The 21,241-nt window shown below is 41.2% G+C and overlaps 1 protein-coding gene across 1 annotated transcript in view; it reads left to right on the forward strand.

Annotated features, from left to right (window-relative positions):
- MAN1A2 (mannosidase alpha class 1A member 2) overlaps nucleotides 1-21,241 on the forward strand; it is a 176,739-nt gene that overhangs the window by 93,052 nt on the left and 62,446 nt on the right. Inside the window, exons 4-5 of the mRNA XM_019543856.1 lie at nucleotides 2,381-2,499; nucleotides 3,164-3,244. Of these exons, the coding sequence (XP_019399401.1) occupies nucleotides 2,381-2,499; nucleotides 3,164-3,244 (200 nt within the window). The remainder of the gene's footprint in view (nucleotides 1-2,380; nucleotides 2,500-3,163; nucleotides 3,245-21,241) is intronic.

Genomic DNA, 21,241 nt, shown 5'->3' on the forward strand with positions numbered 1-21,241 from the left:
TTTCACCACAATGGACTAACCAGTTGGAGGCAGCACTCCATGCTGCCTGAGTGCTACAATGCGCCTGTGCACGCACGGGCATTTATCGGCTAAATTATCTGGCTGATCGAGCCAATGTCCGATGCAGCCAATTTTCTTTGTATCAGTACTGATCTGATATTGGACTGATGTATCGGTGCATCTCTAATGAATTTACTTCACATATAACAAACTTTTGGTATAAGAGGTTCATCACAGAAGAGTGAATTCACACATATAGAACCCACATAAAGTAGGGGAAACCTGTATCTTGGACCCAAAAAGTCTCTTAAGGACTGTGGCTCCATTATTCCCATTCTGGATCCTTGCAAAGATTTCCCAGGTGGTCTCATTTGTGTCAGTCAACAGTGATCCAAGATGCTTGAGTTCTTGGACCATCTGGAAGCTGCTGTTTCCTATGTCAGGGTCTTGTTTTGTTCTTCCAGTTCTATTCTTTTGAATGACCTCTACGTATTTGTCCAGTATCTCCTCTAGTTCCTAACAATTCGGAAGCTCTTCAAAGTATTGCTTCCATCACTTTATAACTTGATCCTTTTCCATGAATACATTCCCTTGTTTATCCTTTACCTTGCTTACCTGTGCTTTAAAACCTTTTTTCCTGTTATACCTTCTGACAAAGGACTTTGGGAGTCTCAGTGTGGGCAGGCTTTACTGTAAAGAATGCTTGTAAATAGTTCCCTAAGTAGGACATCTAGATGCCCTTTTCACCTTGGGGCCAGATGGCAGTCTGGGACTGACAGCAGGACACAGAGACTGCTATTTGATTGTTTCCTAGTGTCATAATGTTTCATTGTATTGAGTGAGGTTGTCCTCATGTTAAGACTTGTACCTGTTTTGTTGCAAGTGTGGTTGACTAAGCCTGAAGAGAATGAGTGAAGCTCAGAGTGACCTGAGGAGATAAGGTGCCAGAGTGGACCAGGAGAGAAGAGAAAGTCCCAGGGTGGAGAGAGGGAATTGGAATGGCACAATAAAGACTGGTTATTTTGAAGCAGAGTCTGCTGTGCTGTTTGGGATGTTGGCCTCTGACCTTTCCTTTTTAGAAGAAGAAAACCCTTCCTGCTTCCCAGGATCTAATTGTAAAGAAGGAACTTCCAGAGGTGGGAATGCTGTGGATTATGGGGAAAAACCAGGGACTGAGAAGAGTCAGGGTCTGAAAGCCAGAGGCTTGCTTCTTGTGAAGCCATGCTAGGAGTGCCTGCAGGGGATCTCCGCAGGAGAGGGAGACTGAAAAGGGCTTGTAGCTTGGAAGTAGAGCCAGAGGGAGGTGAAGAGAGACTTAGCAAGGAGCCCTAGAGCAGTGTTTCTCAATCCATGGGTCACAACCCAAAAGTGGGTCATGAGACTATATGAAAGGGTCACAAGTGAACTTTAAAAATCAATCAACAAACTTTAAAAAATGAATTCTGTGAAGGAGAAAAACGTGGGAAATGACTGCTTTTCCCTTGCAGGCTGGCAGAGTTCCAGCCTGTTAGGGGCTGATTGGGGGCCCCCATGCATCACATACCCAACCCTTGCCCCAGACACTGGGGGTGGGAGGCAGTGGGTCAGGAGTGAAAGGCACTGGGTTAGGACTGGCTATTGATGTTTACAAATGGGTCCTGATACAAAAAAGGCTGAGAACCACTGCCCTAGAGAATGAAGTCCTTCTCCCCACTGAGAGAAGCTGTGGTGTCCAGAGCATTTTACCTTGCCTGACCATTCAAACAACATCCTGGAATGATGGAATGGCTAAATGTTTCAAAGAAACTTTGTTTTGAGTGGCTTATCTTTAAACATTTTGAGGGTACTTGTGACAGGTTAACACAATTTAACAGGTGAATGCTCCCAATTTTAAATGCCTTTATGATGGTTTAAGGGTAACCTGTAACATGGTCTTAAGTTGTACAGTTGCAAATACTGAGGTTAGCCAAATTCAGTGCAATTCAAAGTAAGCATTGGCAAATGTAAGATATTACTGCAGATATTGGTTACTGTCTCTTACATAGGTCACTCTGTCCCTAGTTCTGTCTAGGAATCTCCTAAGCGCTATTTGAAGCTGAGTGTTCTTACAGAACTTATGTGTGTGTTGAATAATATGCTTGCTCATTTTGTGGTGAAGAAAAGCAGATGATCATCATTTCAAGTTTTAGTCTCCCCTTTTCCACAAAACCCAAGTGCCTTCAGCGATGTACCTAAAACCTGCAAAGAAAAGTGTGTAGTTTTCAGGAAACTGCTAAATTCTGGTTTACTGTGCGACTGTTCCTAGTATTCTCATGTTGCTACTGATCTAACTTCTAATACCTCTTCAGGTAATTTCTTTTCCTTGTTGCTTGTAATTGAAGTTCTATTTTTCTGCTTGTAGGAAACTCGCAAATGGGTGCTACCATAGTTGATGCATTGGATACTCTCTATATTATGGGGCTTCATGATGAATTCAGAGAAGGACAAGAGTGGATTGACAAAAACCTTGATTTTGGTGTGGTAGGTAGTACTTGTACTATTCTTTCACTAATCCTTTTAAAGTTATATTTGAGAAAATGTGCAATAAGAAGTAAAAATATATCGTTAAATTTCTAAGTACTCCCTCTTAGAATCGGAGCCTTCTTGATTTAGAACAGTAGGGATGACTGGCTGACCTTACCTGCCATTAATTTTGGTTCATTTACCTTGTAAATCAACTTCTGGGGCAAATGTATTTTCTTTTTGCATGTCTTTTTAAACTTAAATATAATGTATGTTTAATTATCCTTAATACTATGGCCCCGTTTTTAAAATTTAATTAAAGATGGAAGCAATACAACTTTATAATAAATATTTCCACATAATTCTTAGTGTCCCATGTTTTTCAGTGCAGTTCTGCCTCGTAAATTAATTTAATAGTGATAGACCAAATCTATTTTAGAAGGTTGTTGAGTACTTCCAAGTGGTCATCAACATCCTGTGGATATGAGCACCTTGTGGTGGTGTTACCATGAAGACATGGTAGGGGTCCTCTGAATGACTCCAAATATCTGGTATAATGCAGGTCTTTGTAGGCATGTTGGTTTTGGATGCAGTTCATCCCTCCCATAAAGTTGTTTCTTTTGATAAATTGATTATTCTGTAGGGAAATGTTTAAATATTTGGGTTTTTTTCTGTCTTCCAGAATTCAGAGGTGTCTGTTTTTGAGGTCAATATACGTTTCATCGGTGGACTTTTAGCAGCTTATTATCTTTCAGGACAAGAGGTAAGGAAAGGATAAATAAATGAATATGGCCTCAGATGGAAGTTGTAAACTGGCAGGTTTTAAACTTCTTGGATTTTCACCTGTTTTGGAGCTAATAGGATGAATTGAGTGAGAACTCTTCAGGGAATCTAAACTCAATTTTTGCATAATATGTTTGTGTTAACGGAGGTCCCTTTATCAGAACTTCGAGCATGCCATACCAACTGCGTCCAGTTTTGGGCTCCACAATTCAAAAAGGATGTGGAGAAGCTTGAGAGAGTCCAGAGAAGAGCCACGTGCATGATCAGAGGTCAGGAAAACAGATCTTACGATGATAGGCTGAGAGCCATGGGACTCTTTAGCCTGGAAAAGCGCAGGCTCAGGGGTGATCTGATGGCCACCTATAAGTTTATTGGGGTGACCACCAGGATCTGGGGGAACGTCTGTTCACCAGAGCGCCCCAAGGGATGACTAGGTCGAATGGTCACAAACTCCTGCAAGACCGTTTCAGGCTGGACATAAGGAAGAATTTCTTTACTGTCCGAGCCCCCAAGGTCTGGAACAGTCTGCCAGCGGAGGTGGTTCAAGCACCTACATTGAACACCTTCAAGAGTAAATTGGATGCTTATCTTGCTGGGATCCTATGACCCCAGCTGACTTCCTGCCCTTTGGGCAGGGGGCTGGACTCGATGATCTCTCGAGGTCCCTTCCAGCCCTGATGTCTATGAAATCTCCAGTTTTCTTGCTTTCAGGTCATCTTCAGTGTTGGCTTTTGAGTCCAGTAGATGTTGCATCCACTTCTACAAGTGGTTGCTTCAGCCCCTAGTACTCAGTTATGAGATACAGGTGCTTGTGAATACATTATTTTCAAGATGTTCCACAAAGATTTTTCCCAACTGTTAATCGCCTCCCAAGGATATTATTTTCCAAAGACAGAAGCTCTTGACAATCTTCTCAGACTCTTTTCTGTAGAGAACTAATCCTGCCATAGCAGTTGGATAAGAATGAGAAATGCTGGATTAAATTCATTCCACAGCTGCAATTGGAGTTGCAGTGATCATGAATTATACTTGTTTTATGTTAGGCTTCATCTAAATCACATTCCCACCTTATTTCTTTTATCCTCTTCTCACCACACTTCTGTACTAGCATTGCTAGGTAAATTGTATTGACATAGCCTGGACTGAATTGATATCACCTAACCTTATACACAGTTGCATAGCTTGCATGGTATATTGAAAAACAGATTTTTGAAATCAGTTCAGCATTTCACCTCTTATTTATTTGCATCCTGCCTAGGTCAAGCAGTGAATGAGAGTTATATAGTGATGTGTTCTGCTTTGTTTTTCATTTTTATACATTTAGAGCTGGTAAAGGAAAGTGATAAAGGCCCCTCTTCATCCATGAAACAGTATTGGTGGTAGCAATTCAAATGCCTTTCAGCCTATTATACACTGGGAAAATATGCTAAGTGACGTGTTTTCTTACATGGTTTTACTAACATTTTTTTTTTTACCTTCAATTTGGAAAAGGACAGTCATTTCAAAAAGGTGTTGGCATAGGTGAACCACAACTACCAAGCCCACCTGCATTTCTCAGTGTGACTTTAAACACAACTTAGCCTTATGTTGTTACTTAAAACATAATAGTTAACATGTTTTCATAAATTGTATGTTTTCCTAGTGTAGATAGGGATTATATTCTCCATAGCTTGTTTCAGTCCCTGGAGTCTGCTGTTACTGCCCATAAAAATCAGCCATGGCTGTGAAAGGCAAGGACTTTTTGGGTGGTATCTTTTATTGGACCAGCTGCATAATTGGGAGCAATCTTAGTTAGTTTTTGGGCACAAGGTACCCTTCCTGAACTTTGTATCATACCTGTGGGAAGGTACCTTGTGCCCCAAAGGTTGTCTAACGCACTTCCAGTTTCGCTTTTACCTTACAAACCAGCATGCCAGTTAATAGAGCATGCTGGCTTGTAAGGTGCCAGATAACACAGCTTTTACTGTAAATAAATGCAATCCTTTTCCTGAGCACAAGTACAGAGAAATCTGGTTAATTAGTCACTGGGTTAAGTGGTTGTTGCTCTTGTGGCATTAGCCCGTGCACAGGAATCCCTACCACAGTCCTGCTGATTTATACTAAATCATAATAAAATATGTTCCTGTTAATAAGTTGTCTTTAAAAGATGCTTATGTTCAGTGGCAGACAAGGTTCTTTGGGTAAATTGTGATATCTTTTATACGACCAACTAAATAGTTGTAAAAATTGTTTTTTGCAAGCTTTTGGGCACAAACACCCTTCTTCAGGCATAGGGAGAGTTGCATATGATATTCATAGTACCTGTCAAACCAACTAATCTGTCACAAAACAGTAGATTCTCTTCAGCTTTTCTTGGCTCAGCAAGACAGACAGTCAACTGTTTCATTTGTTATTTTGAAGAATTGTCTTCTATTCTATTGATGAGTGCATATAAGAATGCAAAGCAAAAGCTTTTTATTTATTTTACTTCATAATCATGCAGTTCTTATATAGCAAGCATCCTGAATTATCTTAGTAAGAAGTTGTACATTACACCTCTAACGGTATAATCATACGTTCTCATATAATGAGTCAGAGTGCATATAATTTGCGCTGGGAATTCTTCTCTCTCTCTCTCTCTCTCTCTCTCTCTCTCTCAAAGGTAAGTCTGTACCATGTCTTGTTACATCCTATAAGAAGTTGAAGATGTCTAACTACTGATACTTACTCAGTCATCATCATTATCAGTCCCTTTGGAGTGTTAAACAGATTTTTCTGTACATCAGACTTGGTAATTGCAGTCAGGGAGACTCCACCCATTGCAATTACTTTGCCCCCTATTCAAAAGCCAGTAGCTTGTTGCATCATACAGGTAGAAGTGGGGGTTATTTGCCTTTGGTTGCATGCATAAACAGTAGGAAAATAATTTAAGGTGTGCATTGTTAGCCTCTTTTTAATTCTGATTGTGCTAATAGAAACAGTCGAGAGATGCAGTGTATATATAATGCATTTTCTACAAATGTGGATCACTACAACTATACAGGGTGTTTATAAAGTCCTTGTATAAATTTAACCTTTAACAATTTTGAATATACACATGATAGAAGCAACCTTTTAAACGGTGATTGAAAACATAATTAATTAAGGTTTTTACCATAATGTAAGCTATGCATAGGGCAAGGATCACAAATGCAATTCATTAAAGTACTCAGCAGCATCTAGAAAGTGTTTTCTACGACTTGAAAAATTGGATTGAACAATGTATCTCAAAAGATGGTGGTTATGTAGCAATCTAGAAATTTGACCTATGTTATGTTAAAACTTAATGAATTCTGCTTTCAATTGCCATTTACAGTTTGCTTCTATCATGTATACATCCAAAGTTATTGAAGTTTAAAGTTGCACAAGGACTTTATAAATATCCTGTATATGGCCCAGGCTGATGGTTCCATTAAAATATATTAATAGGAGTCCTGATTAAGGGTAATGGGATACTGAGAAAGTGGTAGTTGCCTAGACCCTATCTAGGAAGTGAAATGTTTCCACGTTCTCTTAGTATTCCAACAAGGTCACAGTTCAGGTTATATCGTATGGGATGCTTCTGCTTTACACTCTTCTTCCAATTTTTATGCGGTTGGGAAATTCAAACGTCATATGTTAACATGCACTCAGTAAACTTCATATATAACAGTTTTTGTGTTTAAATTTGTGATTTCATTTTTATCAGGAATCACAATTATGTAATCCATTCTGTCCTAATTACATACCCTTCTCCTTATGTATCCTGCTGTTATGTTGCTCTTTTTCCTTACATAATCGCACATTGTTTCTTTTGCAGAAAATCAGTTTGATTCACTGCATAGTTTGGGTAATGTTCACTCCTTAAGTGATCAGTGCTCAAAGCCTTGTTGGTTTTAGTGTTTATTTTTTATTTTTATGACTCAGTCTGTGGCCACTTGCCTTGCATGTAGTCTAAGACCTTTATTCTTTGCCTTGTCTGTGGTATCCATCAGAGTAGTGTCTGGGCACCTCACAAACATTAATGGATTTATCTTCATAACATCTGTGGGTGGAAATGGACCCAGGTGACAGCTGATGCAGATGACAGCTCTGACTGAGAAGAGAAAGTGGAAAGATTGCATTGTCCCTTGTCCTAGACCATCAAGGGTGGAACAGGGGGCGATGTGTGTTTCACCCAATGAAGTGGATCAGCTGTGCTGTGACATCATAGCACAGCTGATCTGCCTCATTTAGCAGTATCTTTTTCTGGCCCAAGTGAGAGGAAAGGTATTATCTCCATTGTTCAAAAGCATCCATTCATTTTGGGTACCTCACTGACTGGAAGCTAAGCTCGACTCGCCTAGCAAGTGATTCCCTCCCCTTCCCCGCCCAGAGATTTAGTAAGATTATCTCTGGAACTCCTTGTGGAGTGACGTTAACTCCCATCATACTGCATAAGTGACCATGGCTCCAGCTGCCACTGTGTCACAGCTACCGATTCCAGTACTGCTGGGTCTGAGACCTGGGTTGCCATCAGAAAGATGGTTGTCTTTTCCTTGATCATTTGGGAGTTCGTTGCACCTTTCTCATGGCTCCGACAACTAGCTAGCATCTTTCTCTTCCTATCTGCTGCCAGGTCATAGTGCATATTCCCCAGATGCCTTCTGTCAGTCTCGTGCTTAGAGCTGCAATAAAGAAACAGGAAATTCTATAAACCTGTACCTTTAGCTGGTACTCTTCCATTCTTTTAACTGTGATGAATGGAACCATCTTTTTTTATCTTCTTTTTGTTACGGTTAATCTCAATGGCATATATGGTTGGACTGACTTTATCAATAATGTAAGCCAGTCCTAGTCATAAAGGTGAGAGAGCATGGGTTCTCTCTGCAAATGATCGATACATCACTCTGTCACCTATGTTCCATTTGATGATATTTTTCTGCCTCACAAAATATTTATCCATCTGTAAGGTGTCCACGCCTAAAGTGTTTGCCACTTACACTTGTTCAGCTTGAGCCATGGAGGGCCATCAAGAGAATTGCAGTCACTCATCCCAATCTGTTTCAGATACATTTACCATTTTCCTCAGGTCCAGTTTAATTGTCCAGTTGCTGCATTTGACCAAGCCTGAACTTTGGGGATTCCCTAGAATATGAAGCTTTTGTTTTATATTGAATGCCAAACACACTTCCCTGGTTACTTGACTGACAAAGTGGGGTCCCTGGTCACTATCCAGGAGTCTAGGGGCTCCCCAGTGGGAAAATATTTGTTCTACTATTTTTGTCATAGTTTTTGCCATGCAATTATGAGTGGGGATGACTTCCACCCACTTCATAAAGCAATCTATAATGACAGGGCAATATACATTACTTCGTCTGTTGTTTGGGTGTGGCCCTATATAATCTATCTGGAGGCGTATCCAGGGGCCATCAATTCTTTGGTGTTTTAACACCCCCTGTTGAATTGCATGATCAGGGTTGTTGAAAGCACATGGCAGGTAATTCTGGATGAAACTCATTACATCCTTTCTCAGCTCTGGCCACCAACCAAAACTTGCTACTCGGTTGATGTTCTTTTCAAGCCTGAGATGCCCCTGTTTGTGCACTAGTGCTGATCCAGGAATTATGTGAGAGGCAAGGATTTTTTTAGACAAAATGCTAAGTTGGGATAGACACAGACAAGCTTTCAAATGCAACCTGATGAGGAATCTGCTCCATCTGAAAGCATTTCTAAGTCTTTTCCAACCACACAGTTAGTCCAATAAAAGATACCACCCACAAACATCCTTTCTGGTTTTGCAAATCTTCCTTTTCCACTGCCCCTGAGACCTAGGTGCAGCTGTTTGCTAGGGAAGTAGAATTCTGGGTAACAGAATTCTTGAGTTTTGTTCCTAGTTCAGTGTTGTCTAGTACAGTCATTCTCAACCAGGGTGCTGTGAAACCCCCTCAAGGGTGCTATGATGCAGGCATTGCTGCCATGGCTGCAGCCAGATAAAACTGCCTGTTGTACGCTCCTCTTCTTTAAGGTTCTCTGATCAACCTAAAGCAGACGAGAGATGGCTGGTGCTTTAGCCCTTCTTAGTCCCACATCCTCCCTCTCCCCTTCTCCCCATGTTCCTCCTGGAAACAGAGGCACACAGGACAGTTCTATCTGCATGCGTATTTCCAGGAAGTGCTTTTGGGGGGAGGAAAATGAGAGTGGACTGGGAAGGGCTACAGCATGAAGAAGCTCCTGCCTGCTTTAGGCTGATTAGAAAACACTAATGCAATAGGATCATGTGCATGAACCAGAGCCCTTCCCAGGCTGGCTGTGCAGCAAGCATGCAGGGCATTTGAGAAGCACTGAAATAAGTTGAGGCAGCACCAACACTGGTTCTCAACTGGAGGTAGTGCCTCATTTATAAAAGTGTTTGAGGGGTTCCCTGGCTCTAAAAAGATGAACAGAAGGCTGAGGAATTTAAAATTCCTTTGTGGTATTTATTTGTATTGGTGCTTTGCCTCTGTATTTAGCTTATTCACCTGCAAGCCTCAAGGTGCTTTGTGAGGGTGCACTGCAGGAGTAATCCAGTTTTGCAGACAGTATAATATTGTCTACTATAAACAACTAATGTACAGAAAAATAAAGGACACTTTATTCTGACCACTCCTCAACTTGGACAGCTACTTAATTCTCACAATGTGGGTGTGTCTGTATGTTCGTTAATGTGCAGTGCCTACTGCATATTAAATTTAGCACTTGCAAAAGGAAGTACTACGTAAATGCACAGTAGGCTGCCCTGCTATGCATTAGTACAATTGCATGCTTTTTACGTGACTGTTGATGTGCAGTAGGCTAATTACTGTGCATTAGTATAATAGTGTGGTTTTTGCTGTGACACTAATGTGCAGTCAATCAGTCTCCTGCACATTAAGTGTCTCTTGTAGATGTGTCCTGTGAGTCTTAACCAGTAATCATTGAAGCTCCGAGTTTGATTGATAAAATCAAATAAAGAATCCTCAGCAGCAGCTAACAAATAAAATGCTTTAAAACGTGCATGATCTGGAATGACAAAATTCTACTGTTGGGTACAAGGTCAGTCTTTGCGTATTAAAGAAGCCTGAAAAAACCCCATGAAATGTACATTGTGATGTTGCTATGCCTTGAGAAATCATAGCATGTTAGAAGAACAAAGCAAATTATATTCTAATGGCATCATTAATATAATAGATGTGTTATAATTTTATTTTATCTGAACAAGGCTATATATATATATATTCATGACATAAATACTCGTTGATTTATTGCATTTACCTTTACCAGTCTGAGAGATACAGCAGTCCTTTAAGATGAATGTCTTCTCATTTTTATAACCATCATCAAAGTGACATCTCTGAGTGAGATGATAATTTAATTCATGAGGATAAATTTATTCTGAAATCTGTTTTTTAAACAGCTATAAGTCTGCAGAATACCTGATACCCTAGATAATCTAAATAACCTGTTCCCAGAATCCTGAATATGCTCCCTATCAGTTAAGTTATTTTATAATAAACCTATGTTGATGTTGGCCAACTGAAATAGAATGAGCATTTTTCTTACAATTGACTTATATAAAGTACAGGTTTTAGCTAGTGAAACATGTTTTATGAAACGTTTGCAGAAAACAGGCTTTGCTGTGCCTTAAAAAGTGTTTATCTATTGTAATAGTTTACCAACAAGTAAAACTTAGTGGAAAGAATATTGTGGCTCTCCAATTGAATAAAGATTTGAATTCAGTTTATTATGAACTAGTACATTTTCTGTTTATAAGTGGTTAGAGCGCTGTGACTCTTCACTATTTTGTTTCCCAAAGGCAAGGTCAGTTTTCTTTCTGAATGCAGACTGCTAACATATGTGTACAATACAGTACCGAGCAGCACTGAAGGGTTTGCCTTAGTGCGTTTTATATTTAGTTGATTTCTGATAATTGTCATTTGTCACTGGACAGACTTAATTGCCTCAGTTGCTTCATTTGAGCTCTAGTCAGCACCTAAAGTTTGGAAAGTGAAGACAAACGTGGTTTTATACCAACAGCATCACTTTTTTTTTTTGGCCCCACTGCGTAGAAGGGCTTTAAGGGGCTGATATTATAACTGGGTTATATTTGTTTTTTCTGCATGATAGGTACTTTTTGGTAGCTGTATCCAACATGTCCTTTGCACCAGGGTATCTGTCATAAAGGGGCTAGAGCACCAGTGACTCAAGCTAATTAAGTGCTTTATGCTTCATTTTAGCATATTTGACAATGCAGAAGAGTTTTAACTCCTTTTCAGTATAGTAACCTTCTCAACTGGAATTGTCTGTGCCTGGTCTCAGTCTGACACCACGTGTGGAAATATTTATTTGTTATAGCTGAGTAAAAACCCTTCATTCAGAATGTTGAGTTGCATAGATTTTTGAATGAGTCTAATTTGGCTGCATTTAAATGAAACATTGCAAGTTGTTGCAATGCAGTATTCACTGAATATTAGTTTTCTTGCTAAAACAAATTGGTTGTAGTTTTAAAAAGTTTTAAGTGTTTAAAGATTGTTGTTGTTCCATGATGCACAAAAGCAGTTGCCACTGAAACTTAAGGTCTATACCATTGATTTAAATAATAATACCTTAATGGCACTGTTTGGGTGGGGGAAGGAGGGGAAGGAATGGTATTTATAAACTAACAAAGCCAGTTGCTAAAATACCTAAGGAAAGGTTAATGAGTCAGCCTTTGAGCGTATTTATTTGCATTACACCATGATGGTAAACTATGTTATAGACCATTAGGAATCAAGGAGGGTGATAACTGTGAACTCTTATGGTTAAATGTTTTTCACTTGGTGGACCTGAGCCTAAGAATCCTGAATGTTAGCTGAAGAGATCTATGGATTGTTGTTCATTCTTACTGAATTTTGGAATACCGGGAAAATTTCTTGAGTGAAAAGGTGCAAGTGTGCCACCTGAAAAAAGGCAAATTGGACAATCCAGGTAAGTATAACATATCAATTGCAAACCAATCAAAAAATAGAGAAAAGTTATGGAATTCATTGAATACTGAATTTGAGAATGGCAGTATAATTAAGGGCAATCAACAGCATTTTATGGAATATAGACTTTGGTCAAACTGATGTCTTTCTTTCAGGAGAGCACAAGGTTGGTAGAGAAGGATTAAAAATGATTTAATAAATGTTTGTAAGGCTTTTGGTTTAGTTCCATAGTGTTCAGCCTCCAGCCTGGGGGCCACATCTGGTATCATCTGGCCTTTGGGGCTTCCAACAGGTCTAGAAATTTGGCAGCAGGGGAGTGGTAGCAATTAACATTGCCACCATTCACTTGCTGCCAAATTTCCAGACCTATATGGAGCCCTGCAGGCAGGATGACATGGCCCCATGTACTGGATCCTGCTGAGGTGTGTGTGTGTGGGGGGGGGGTCCATCCACAGCCAGATCTGGTGGCTGGAGTTGGGCCAGTGGGTGGGTTCAAGCCTTGGCCAGATCCTGTGCATGGAACTGGGCTGGCAGCTGGATTGCATCTGTAGACTGACCTGTGGCCTGACCCCACGCTGGATCCAGCCTGCAGACCAACCCCACCCAAAGGATCTGGCTTTGCTCCCTTTATACCCCCTGCAGGGCTAGAACGTTGAGTACCATTGATTTTAGTAGGACAAGCAATCATTTAAAGCATTAGCACTATACAGTATCAATAAAGCACAAGCTAAATGGGTTAAAACTGAATGACTGATTGATTTCAAAACAAAGGGTATCTATATACGTGCTTCTGGGTGGCGGGGAGGAAGGTGCTTTAACTAGCTTTGAAATGTGGGGACACTAAATACACGTGAAACAGATGCTGCTGGAATTGGTACACTCCAGTAGATTCACAGCAGACTCAATTAATCAAGTCTGCTCCGACATGTGCTAATTAGTTGTTAGTGGCATACCGCTGTCACATAGGAATGTTCCTAGTGAGCTTCTCTGAAAATCAGTTTTAGACCTGGTACTATTCAGTGGTTGTCAGCTACCTGGTGATAAGTACATTTCATTTCTCATAACATTTGCAGATGATACTTTAGGTTGACTGGTGTGTAATAACAGAGAATGAGGATGATCATGCTGAGCAATTTGAATCAATAAACTGGGCCCATTTGAAGAAAAATATATTTTAAAACAGCCAAGTACAAGATCATGCATCTGAAAACAGAATATAGATCACATCCACAGAATGGGGACCATCTTGGGTAATAGTAGCAGTGAAGAGGATTTGAGGATCATGGGAGATAAGCAACTCAATACAAGCCCTCAGTGTAAAGTGCCAAGGCAGAAAGACCAATGTAAACACTTGGATTTATTGTATAAACAAGGAAGTAGCAGGTAAAGATAGGCAGGTGATGTTTACTTATGTAAACAGTATTGGTAAAACCAGTTTTGGCCTACTGACTTTAGTTTTGGTATCCACTTTTTAAAAGGATGTTGAGGAATTAGTGAGGATGCTGTAAACTGACACACAAACTGAGGGCTGAAGAAATGTCTTGAAGCAAGGAACTTAGTGCTTAATCAGAGATGGAGATAAGATTTTTTTTTTTAATGATGCGAAGATATTGTTACAAAACCAAGACTGAGCAAATATTTGGGAGATATGCTTTAGTTAGACGCTATTTTATGGTGCTAACTTAAGGGGTTCCTGCATAGCTGTGACTTACTTTATATACCAAGTCAGACAATATGATCAAATGGGTTTATTCTATAGCCTGATGATAAGAGTGAGGACACTTAACCTAAATGTCTCCAAGCTAAATCAGACTGAGCAATGATATTCCCCCATCCCTGGAATTAGTCCTTGTCCCAGCCACCCCTGTACTTCTGTTTCCACATGCCTTTTTATGCCGTTGTCATTTGTTTTGCCTTCAGCCTGAATGGCTACTGCAGTTTCAGGCTGTCTGTGGGCATGTGTGTAGTATGTTTTAATATGAAGAGTGTTATAAAACATTAAAACAATGATACCATATAAGTTTCTACTTTTTGATTTATCAGGACTTGGCTAAGACAACTGAATTAGATTCATGACGGTGAATGGTAAATTGCTACAAGCAATCTAGTGAGTGTAAAGTAGTTAAAAATGATTATCCTAGTGTTCAATACAGGTTTCCCTCGATTTTATGCGGTACATGTGTTCCCGGAGAATGGCGTACAAATCAAATTTGCATAAAGTGAACCTACTTTATAATATAACAAATAGAGATAGGTTCCCATGGTGGGGAGGGAGGGAGTGAGGCTGGGACTAGGGAAGGGGTGGGGGGAGGGGTGCTGCTACCAGGGCTGCACAAGGCAGCAAAGAGAAGGAACAGAGGAGCACTTGCCCCAGCCCTGGCACCAGCTGCTGGCAGCTGCTGGGCTGCACTGTGCTCCACCTGTCCCCCCTGTGCCTGGGCTCTACTTGTCCACATTCACCCCTGCTCCTGGTCTGTACCATGTCCTGGTGCCGGCAGCTGGTGTTGGCTGCTCCAGCAGGGGCTGGGGTGAGTGCAGACAAGTGGAGCCCCAGGCAGCATGGGGCATGGTACCGTACCCTGAATCCCCCGGGGTATGGTACCAGTCCCCACTCACAGTAAGAATATCAGTAACAATATTAGACTAACTTATGCAGTCAGGTGAAATAGAGTTGTTTTTTTACTATTATTATTATTTATGCAACGTATCATGTCCTATCTCCCTTAAAAGACTTAATCTCTGCTATACTGAATGATCTGCTCTTCTTCAGATCCATGAAGGAACATCTACAAGGAGCATCAAAATATTATCCTCCATCCAGAGTTGTATTTTCCTACCTTAAAACTGAGACACCAAGATCTTGATAGCTGGTCTACTTAAATAGGGAGCATCCCCATCCTAAGTTTAAGGTCAGTGAGTGATAGCCACCTGAAATGAAGTCTTTGTAGACAAAAATGCTTTCCTGCTCAGCCAGACACGCAGGTCTGGGTAGGAGAAAACCCAGCTTGCAAATGGATTTCTTCCCAGGCATCTGCAAGCACAGAAGGGTACAGACAGCCAAAAAGCTTGAGGCTGAATTGATTCATTCTTTGCAGGTTAGTCTAAGTGGCAAAGATTGAACTAATAACCAAATGAACAGACATTTACTTTTGATTCAGGAAATGCAGCCATGTGCCTGCAGTGGCTTAAGCCAGAAGCCTGGGGATGCTGGAGCATGGCTCTCTGACATGTAGCCAGCATGGGCTGTGTGTTTGTTTCCTCTTCCTGCTGCCCTCAAAGTCTGTGGGATTTACAGTCCACAATCATAGCAGCAGGACTCTGCAGGCTTGCTCATCACCGATGTTCCCTCGAAGGAGTAGTGGTCCATGAGCGCGCCGCTTCGGTCCATGAGTTCCCCTCTTTGGAGCTGGTGGAGCCCATGGAGCAGTTCTCCCCATGCTTGCCCATACATGTAGCGGTAGAAGCTGCCCTCCCCCCATCCCTGTGCCCCCCAAATGAGCTGATCACTGCTCCATCCTATGCCCCACACTGGCTGGGCAGTGCCTGTTAGCAGCCCTTCACTTCAGCCCCCAGGGCAGTCATGCTGCTTGCCCCCACCTTGCTACGATAGTGTCTTCCCTCTCCCCTTCTCCCCCCTATAATGGGGTGAAGTGCCAAAGAGAATCTATGATGTGAGGGACAGACAATGATTTTGAAGAGAAGTATTTTTTGTCAAGACTAAAAATATAACCAACAGCCAAACTTTTATCTGTTCCATTTAGTATTCTGATTTATTTTTAATCACTGGCCAACATAAATGCCAATTTAAGTACAGTACTCTGCAGTGCAAATGATAAGAGAATTATTTTTGTTCTGTTTATAAGACAAAAAAATACCAAGTGTTGTTTTAATATTCTATTTGGACTCTCTTCAGTTCTGAATTTAAATACAGATTTTTTTAAGTATAAAAAGCAATTCTAGTACCTAGTGTAGAACTTTTAGATTAAGGGCTTCTGTTTTCCTAACAGCTTGCTGCAGAGCTCAATATTTTTCCATTAGTAGCTAGTAAGCAGTGTTCTGCGGGCTCCAGGGAACTGCTCCGCTCTCCAGCCCTGATGCCACGTGCCTGTTCACTCCCTGAGGCAATGCAGGGTTGCGGAACGATTGCCTGGAGCTGGGGGAGCCCATGCCAAGCCCCAGCCCCTGTCCCCTTCTTGGGGAGGAGTTGCTGCCTGCCTTGCAGTGAGGAGCTTACCTTTGGTAAGTGTCCCTCACCAGCCCCAGTGCCTCCACGCCCAGCTCCTCTCTGGGCAGGTGCGTGGCATGAAAAAGTTTGTGCGTGGCAAGATTTGTAATTGTGCGCAGCTGCACACGTGTGCACCTTAGAGGGAATACTGCTCATCACTTCCTTTTGCTGCTTCCGGGTGCCTCTAGGATTTGTAGTCTACAGGTGAAACCAGCACTAAGTTAGCAGGGCGGGACAGCTCTGTTCTGAGGGAAAGGGAAGTATAACTCCCTTCCCTGGCCCCAGACCCCAGCCTGGCTTTGCCTGGGGGGGACCAGTGAGCCAATTGACCCTGCTCTAATTAGGGAGCGGAGTGGTGAAGCCAGCCCTGCTCTCTGGAGCAGACGGCACAGCCCCGCCCAGCCCAGGGCTGCAAAATGCTGTGATGCTATGGGACTCTGAATTTAACTTGAACCAGGAAGGGGTCTGAGACAGTTTCATTAACTCGTTTGACCTAAATCAGTTAAGTCTGAGCTACATTCAACCAGGTTTATCTTAAACCAGTTTCAGCCATTTTGGAACTGGTTTAGGTGTGCTGAACTCCTATTTTGTTACATGTTTAAACTAGTTTCTTGATCACTTAAACTGATTTATGTGTAACTTCTGTCCCTAGCCAGGGACTCTTGTGAACAGGGGTAGATCCAGAGGGGGTGCAGTGGCATGGCTGCACCTCCCTTTTGGGAAGGAGCCTCTGGGGAATTTTAAAAAGTCCTCAAAGCAGAAGAGAATCCCTGCTTTTCCCCTCTGTCCTCAGCGGCAGGACTCCTCCCCACCCCGCCTCTTCAACTATCTCCCACACTCCCAGTACAACAACAGCAATTGTAGAAGGAGAGACTGAAAGGGAAGGAAGGAGACAGAAAGGGAGAGGATGTGCATATGGGTGCAGAGGAGAAGGTGGGGGTGCTTACTTGCTTTGGGAACTTTAAAAAGTGTTCAGCAGCTCCTGCACCATGGTCTGCCTGCACCTGTGGTATGTGCAGGGAGGATGCTGGGAGCAGGGATGCAGCCACCCCTGCAATGCATATATATGCATACATACTGATACAGGTAGCTGCTCCTGTACTTTCTTTTCCCAAATACTGGATCCACATCCATCTGCAAGTTTACCTGTCCACCCCTGCTTTTAGGTGCAGTGGGGGAAATCCCCTGCAGCAGATTCTCCCACTCCCCAATGTATGCAAGCGGGATATTTTTCCCCCTTGCAGATGCACCTCAAGTTGGAGTACAGCAACCAGGAACATCTGCATAAACTTACATTGCAGCCTTATTGTTTTCCTTGTATTAAAAAAAAATAAGCAGCAGTTAGGCAGCTGTTGTGCTGTGACTGCTGCTTTTTACCATGTTGACCTATATTATCTCTCTCCAGTCTGTTTTATCCATCTGCTGAATGTAGTGTTGTGTTTAGATGTGATTTTTCTAGAGCAGAAACCGCTGAATGTAATGTTGTGTTTAGATGTGATTTCTCTAGAGCAGAAACCCTTTCTTTTTTGGTTTGTTTTGACAGCATTTAGCACAATGACAAGCGAGACAATTGAGATGTATGCTGGGGTTTTTTTTAAAGATACTTTTATGTAGCCCTGGTCCTACTTATTTATAAGTCCTTTCTCTGACAATAATAGCCTCTTGCTTTGCTCACTGAAGACAGGATGTTAATAAGAATACTAGACTTCCTTGTACATCCCTTGACTGTAGTGTAGGTTTTATTTGGAAGGGAAGAGAAAGGGAACTTGATGTTTCAAGTCTGAAACCTCCGGATAGCAATGGATTATGACCATTTCTTGTGCTTAAACCAGTGCTTCCAAATGGTGCCCACTAATGCTTGTACTTCCAGCTTGTTGTTACAAAAGGAAGACTAGGCCAGAGGAACAGCAATGAAATCTTCCCTGCTAGGCTCAAGAACATTGTTTTTTGCCTACTGTTCTATTCTGCTATGTGTAGGCTTGCTGAGTGTTTTTTGTTTTTGTGGGTTTTTTTTTTAACCAAGAGTGGAAGTTGGGCTTCTCTTACTCACCCACATTTCAAAGAACAGCCAAACTGCTACTTTTAGTTTAGAATAGGATGAGGCTGTCAGTACTGGCTGGCACAGTCAAGAATGAAGTCTGCCAAACTGGGTAAAATTGCCTAAAATCTCTGGGAATTACTGATTCAGTATATCTGTACCCTGTGGTATGTAAAGCATGCAAGCTTAATACTATCTGTTAAATAAGAGTGGGCTTCTTGTTGTCTGCTTTTTGGAATTGGATATGAAATGGCTATTTTTGTCATTACAGGACTATATAGGACTTAATGTGGAATTTATTATGGAGCCCATGAAAAAAGGAAGTTGTAGTTCTGTGAATAAATGGAGCAGGCTCTGTCTGATCCATATAAGTTGCAAATAATTAATCACATCTGTTTCATTTCCATCTCAGTAACTGCATTTGATATTGTATTGTTCCTTTGTAATACTGGCAGGGCCATTAGTAGTAATATCCCAAATATATTAATTTTGTTTACCTCTTGTACACCATGTACTGCAATGAAAAGGTAGTGTGTCCAACATTTTGACATTCTTATTTTTAGGAGCATTCATACTTTCCCATGATCAAGAAAGCAAAACCTCACTACATTCTTTTTTTTTTCTGGCTCAGGCAGTTATTTACTTCTGTTCAGATGCTTCTGTTCAGATGCTTCTGTTTATCTTTTTGGGTTGGCAGTGTCATGAAAAGAAACAATGAGTTACTTTTGCAGCTGAGAGAAACTAAAAGCCTAAATGGCTAAAGAGAAGCCATCACTGAAAATTAGCATACAATGTGGGGGGGTCAAATATCCAGGCAAACTGACTCTTATGGATGTGCTCTGAGGCGTGTGGTCCAGGCCCTCCAAAAATGATTTTATATCTTACAAGGCAAAATTGTACCTGAAATGTCACCTGGGAACAGGCTATCCAAAGAAAGGGCATGTCTCAGTGGGGAAATGGTGTCTTTTGGATATCTCTGAAAGGAGGCAAAATATTCGCCTGGTCACAGTTACATCAGGGGGTCTGCTAAAGTTGTATGCATAGTATGGGCTCCCCACAAATGCAGTGGATAATGTATGTAAAGAGCCAAATAAGACGCTGTACTTAAGCTTTGCCTTGAGTGTTTTGTCTCGGCCTTCCTGGGCATCAGGTGCTTTGCTTCTTCAGCTAACAGGCTGAGTAGAAGCTGCATTCTTGGGTCTAAATTACAGGATAAGATCAGCTTATTCTGATATTTTGCTTAGTTTGTTTATTCTTATACCCCTGTCTGTATTTTTAACCTACAGTTACTGACTTCTTATGTTTGCTCTTGTTCTTAAAATAAATCTTTGTACAGTATTTTCTTGTACAACATATTTATTGCCAGTAATAACTCTGTCAGAACATTTGACCATACAGGTAGGCCTCTTCCAAGGAAGGAGGTAATCTATCTTTTCTGAGCACTTTACTGGACAAGGGTGGGATTCTCCTAGCTTGCAGACTCCCCTCATCCAAGACCTAGTTGAGATGGGTAAGGCTGAGGTGCTACAGGCCAAGGGCTTGGCTCCTAGTTCATCTTGGTTGTTCTCAGTGGTTAAGCAGCAGATGGCAGGGAGGGGTTTGGGGATGAAGGGCAGCCCGGAAGGAGTAACAACAACCCAGGAGTACATCTCAAAGACTCTCCTGATTTGCATCTGTGGTCAGGGCATCACAGACACTCCTTTAGAACTTCTACAGCATTTTTAGGCAGTTAAATGCACTGACAGTACGAGGTCTTGTCAACACCAAGAAATTGTTGGTAAAAATGCTTACTGTTGCTATAACTGGTTCATTTCTATGAGTGGGAACTATAGTGGACAGTTCTAGACAGCCACTGATATTTTAAACATGATGTTATGTGCAGACAACATTGTGTATAAAAGAGTGGATTTTTCTGTGCATGAAGTTTACCCACTTTTTGCTTACCACCAGTGGAACTGAAAACGATGATGTAGGAAACTCCTGTTGTTCCAGTGCTGGTAGAATACAGTACAATACAAAACAATTAAAATGTGCAGTGTAATCTCCATGGATGGTGCTGTAATGTGGTGGCAGGTTCCAGGATCTTCTGTGTGAGTCACTTAAATTCAGATGCTAGCACCCCGCATAAGATGCAGATTAGTTGCTGTTGGCTGCTGATAGGTGAATCCTGTTTGCTACAACTATGTACAAGATGATGTATTGGATCACTTTTTCTGTAGCATGGGGTTTTTATCTAGAGGTTGACTGGAACTTCAGGGAAATTCTAAGAAAAATCAGTTGGAGAGAAATATTAGAGAGTCACTACTTATTGTTTATGATCAGTGAAGATGAATTTCAGGAATGGGTTAAATTGGAACTGTATATAGTGTGAGTATATTAAAAGATATACCTTACCTGCCTATAGCATATATCATGGAAAAGGTGGGGAACCTCTAATGTTGTAATCTTTAATATTTCTATGCTAGTTTCTTCACACAAATACTGCCTTGCTTTTAGGCCCAACATATGTACTTGTAAAGATGGCTTCAGAATGCATCTTGACATACTTGGTTTGAACTGGTTTTTTTTCATAGTCATCTTTAGTGGGAACCCAGGCAGTAGACGATGATGATGATGATGATGATTATTATTAAGCCTAAAAGTTAAAAAGTGAAACTGACTGGTCATACTTCCATATTTAAATCTTAGTGAAATATGAGAAGTGAACAGAAAATAAATTTAGAATTGCTGAAAAGCAAATCAAATGTTAATATA

The sequence above is a fragment of the Crocodylus porosus genome, unplaced genomic scaffold, assembly GCF_001723895.1.
Source record: "Crocodylus porosus isolate Cpor-Errol unplaced genomic scaffold, CroPor_comp1, whole genome shotgun sequence".
Classification (NCBI taxonomy): domain Eukaryota; kingdom Metazoa; phylum Chordata; order Crocodylia; family Crocodylidae; genus Crocodylus; species Crocodylus porosus.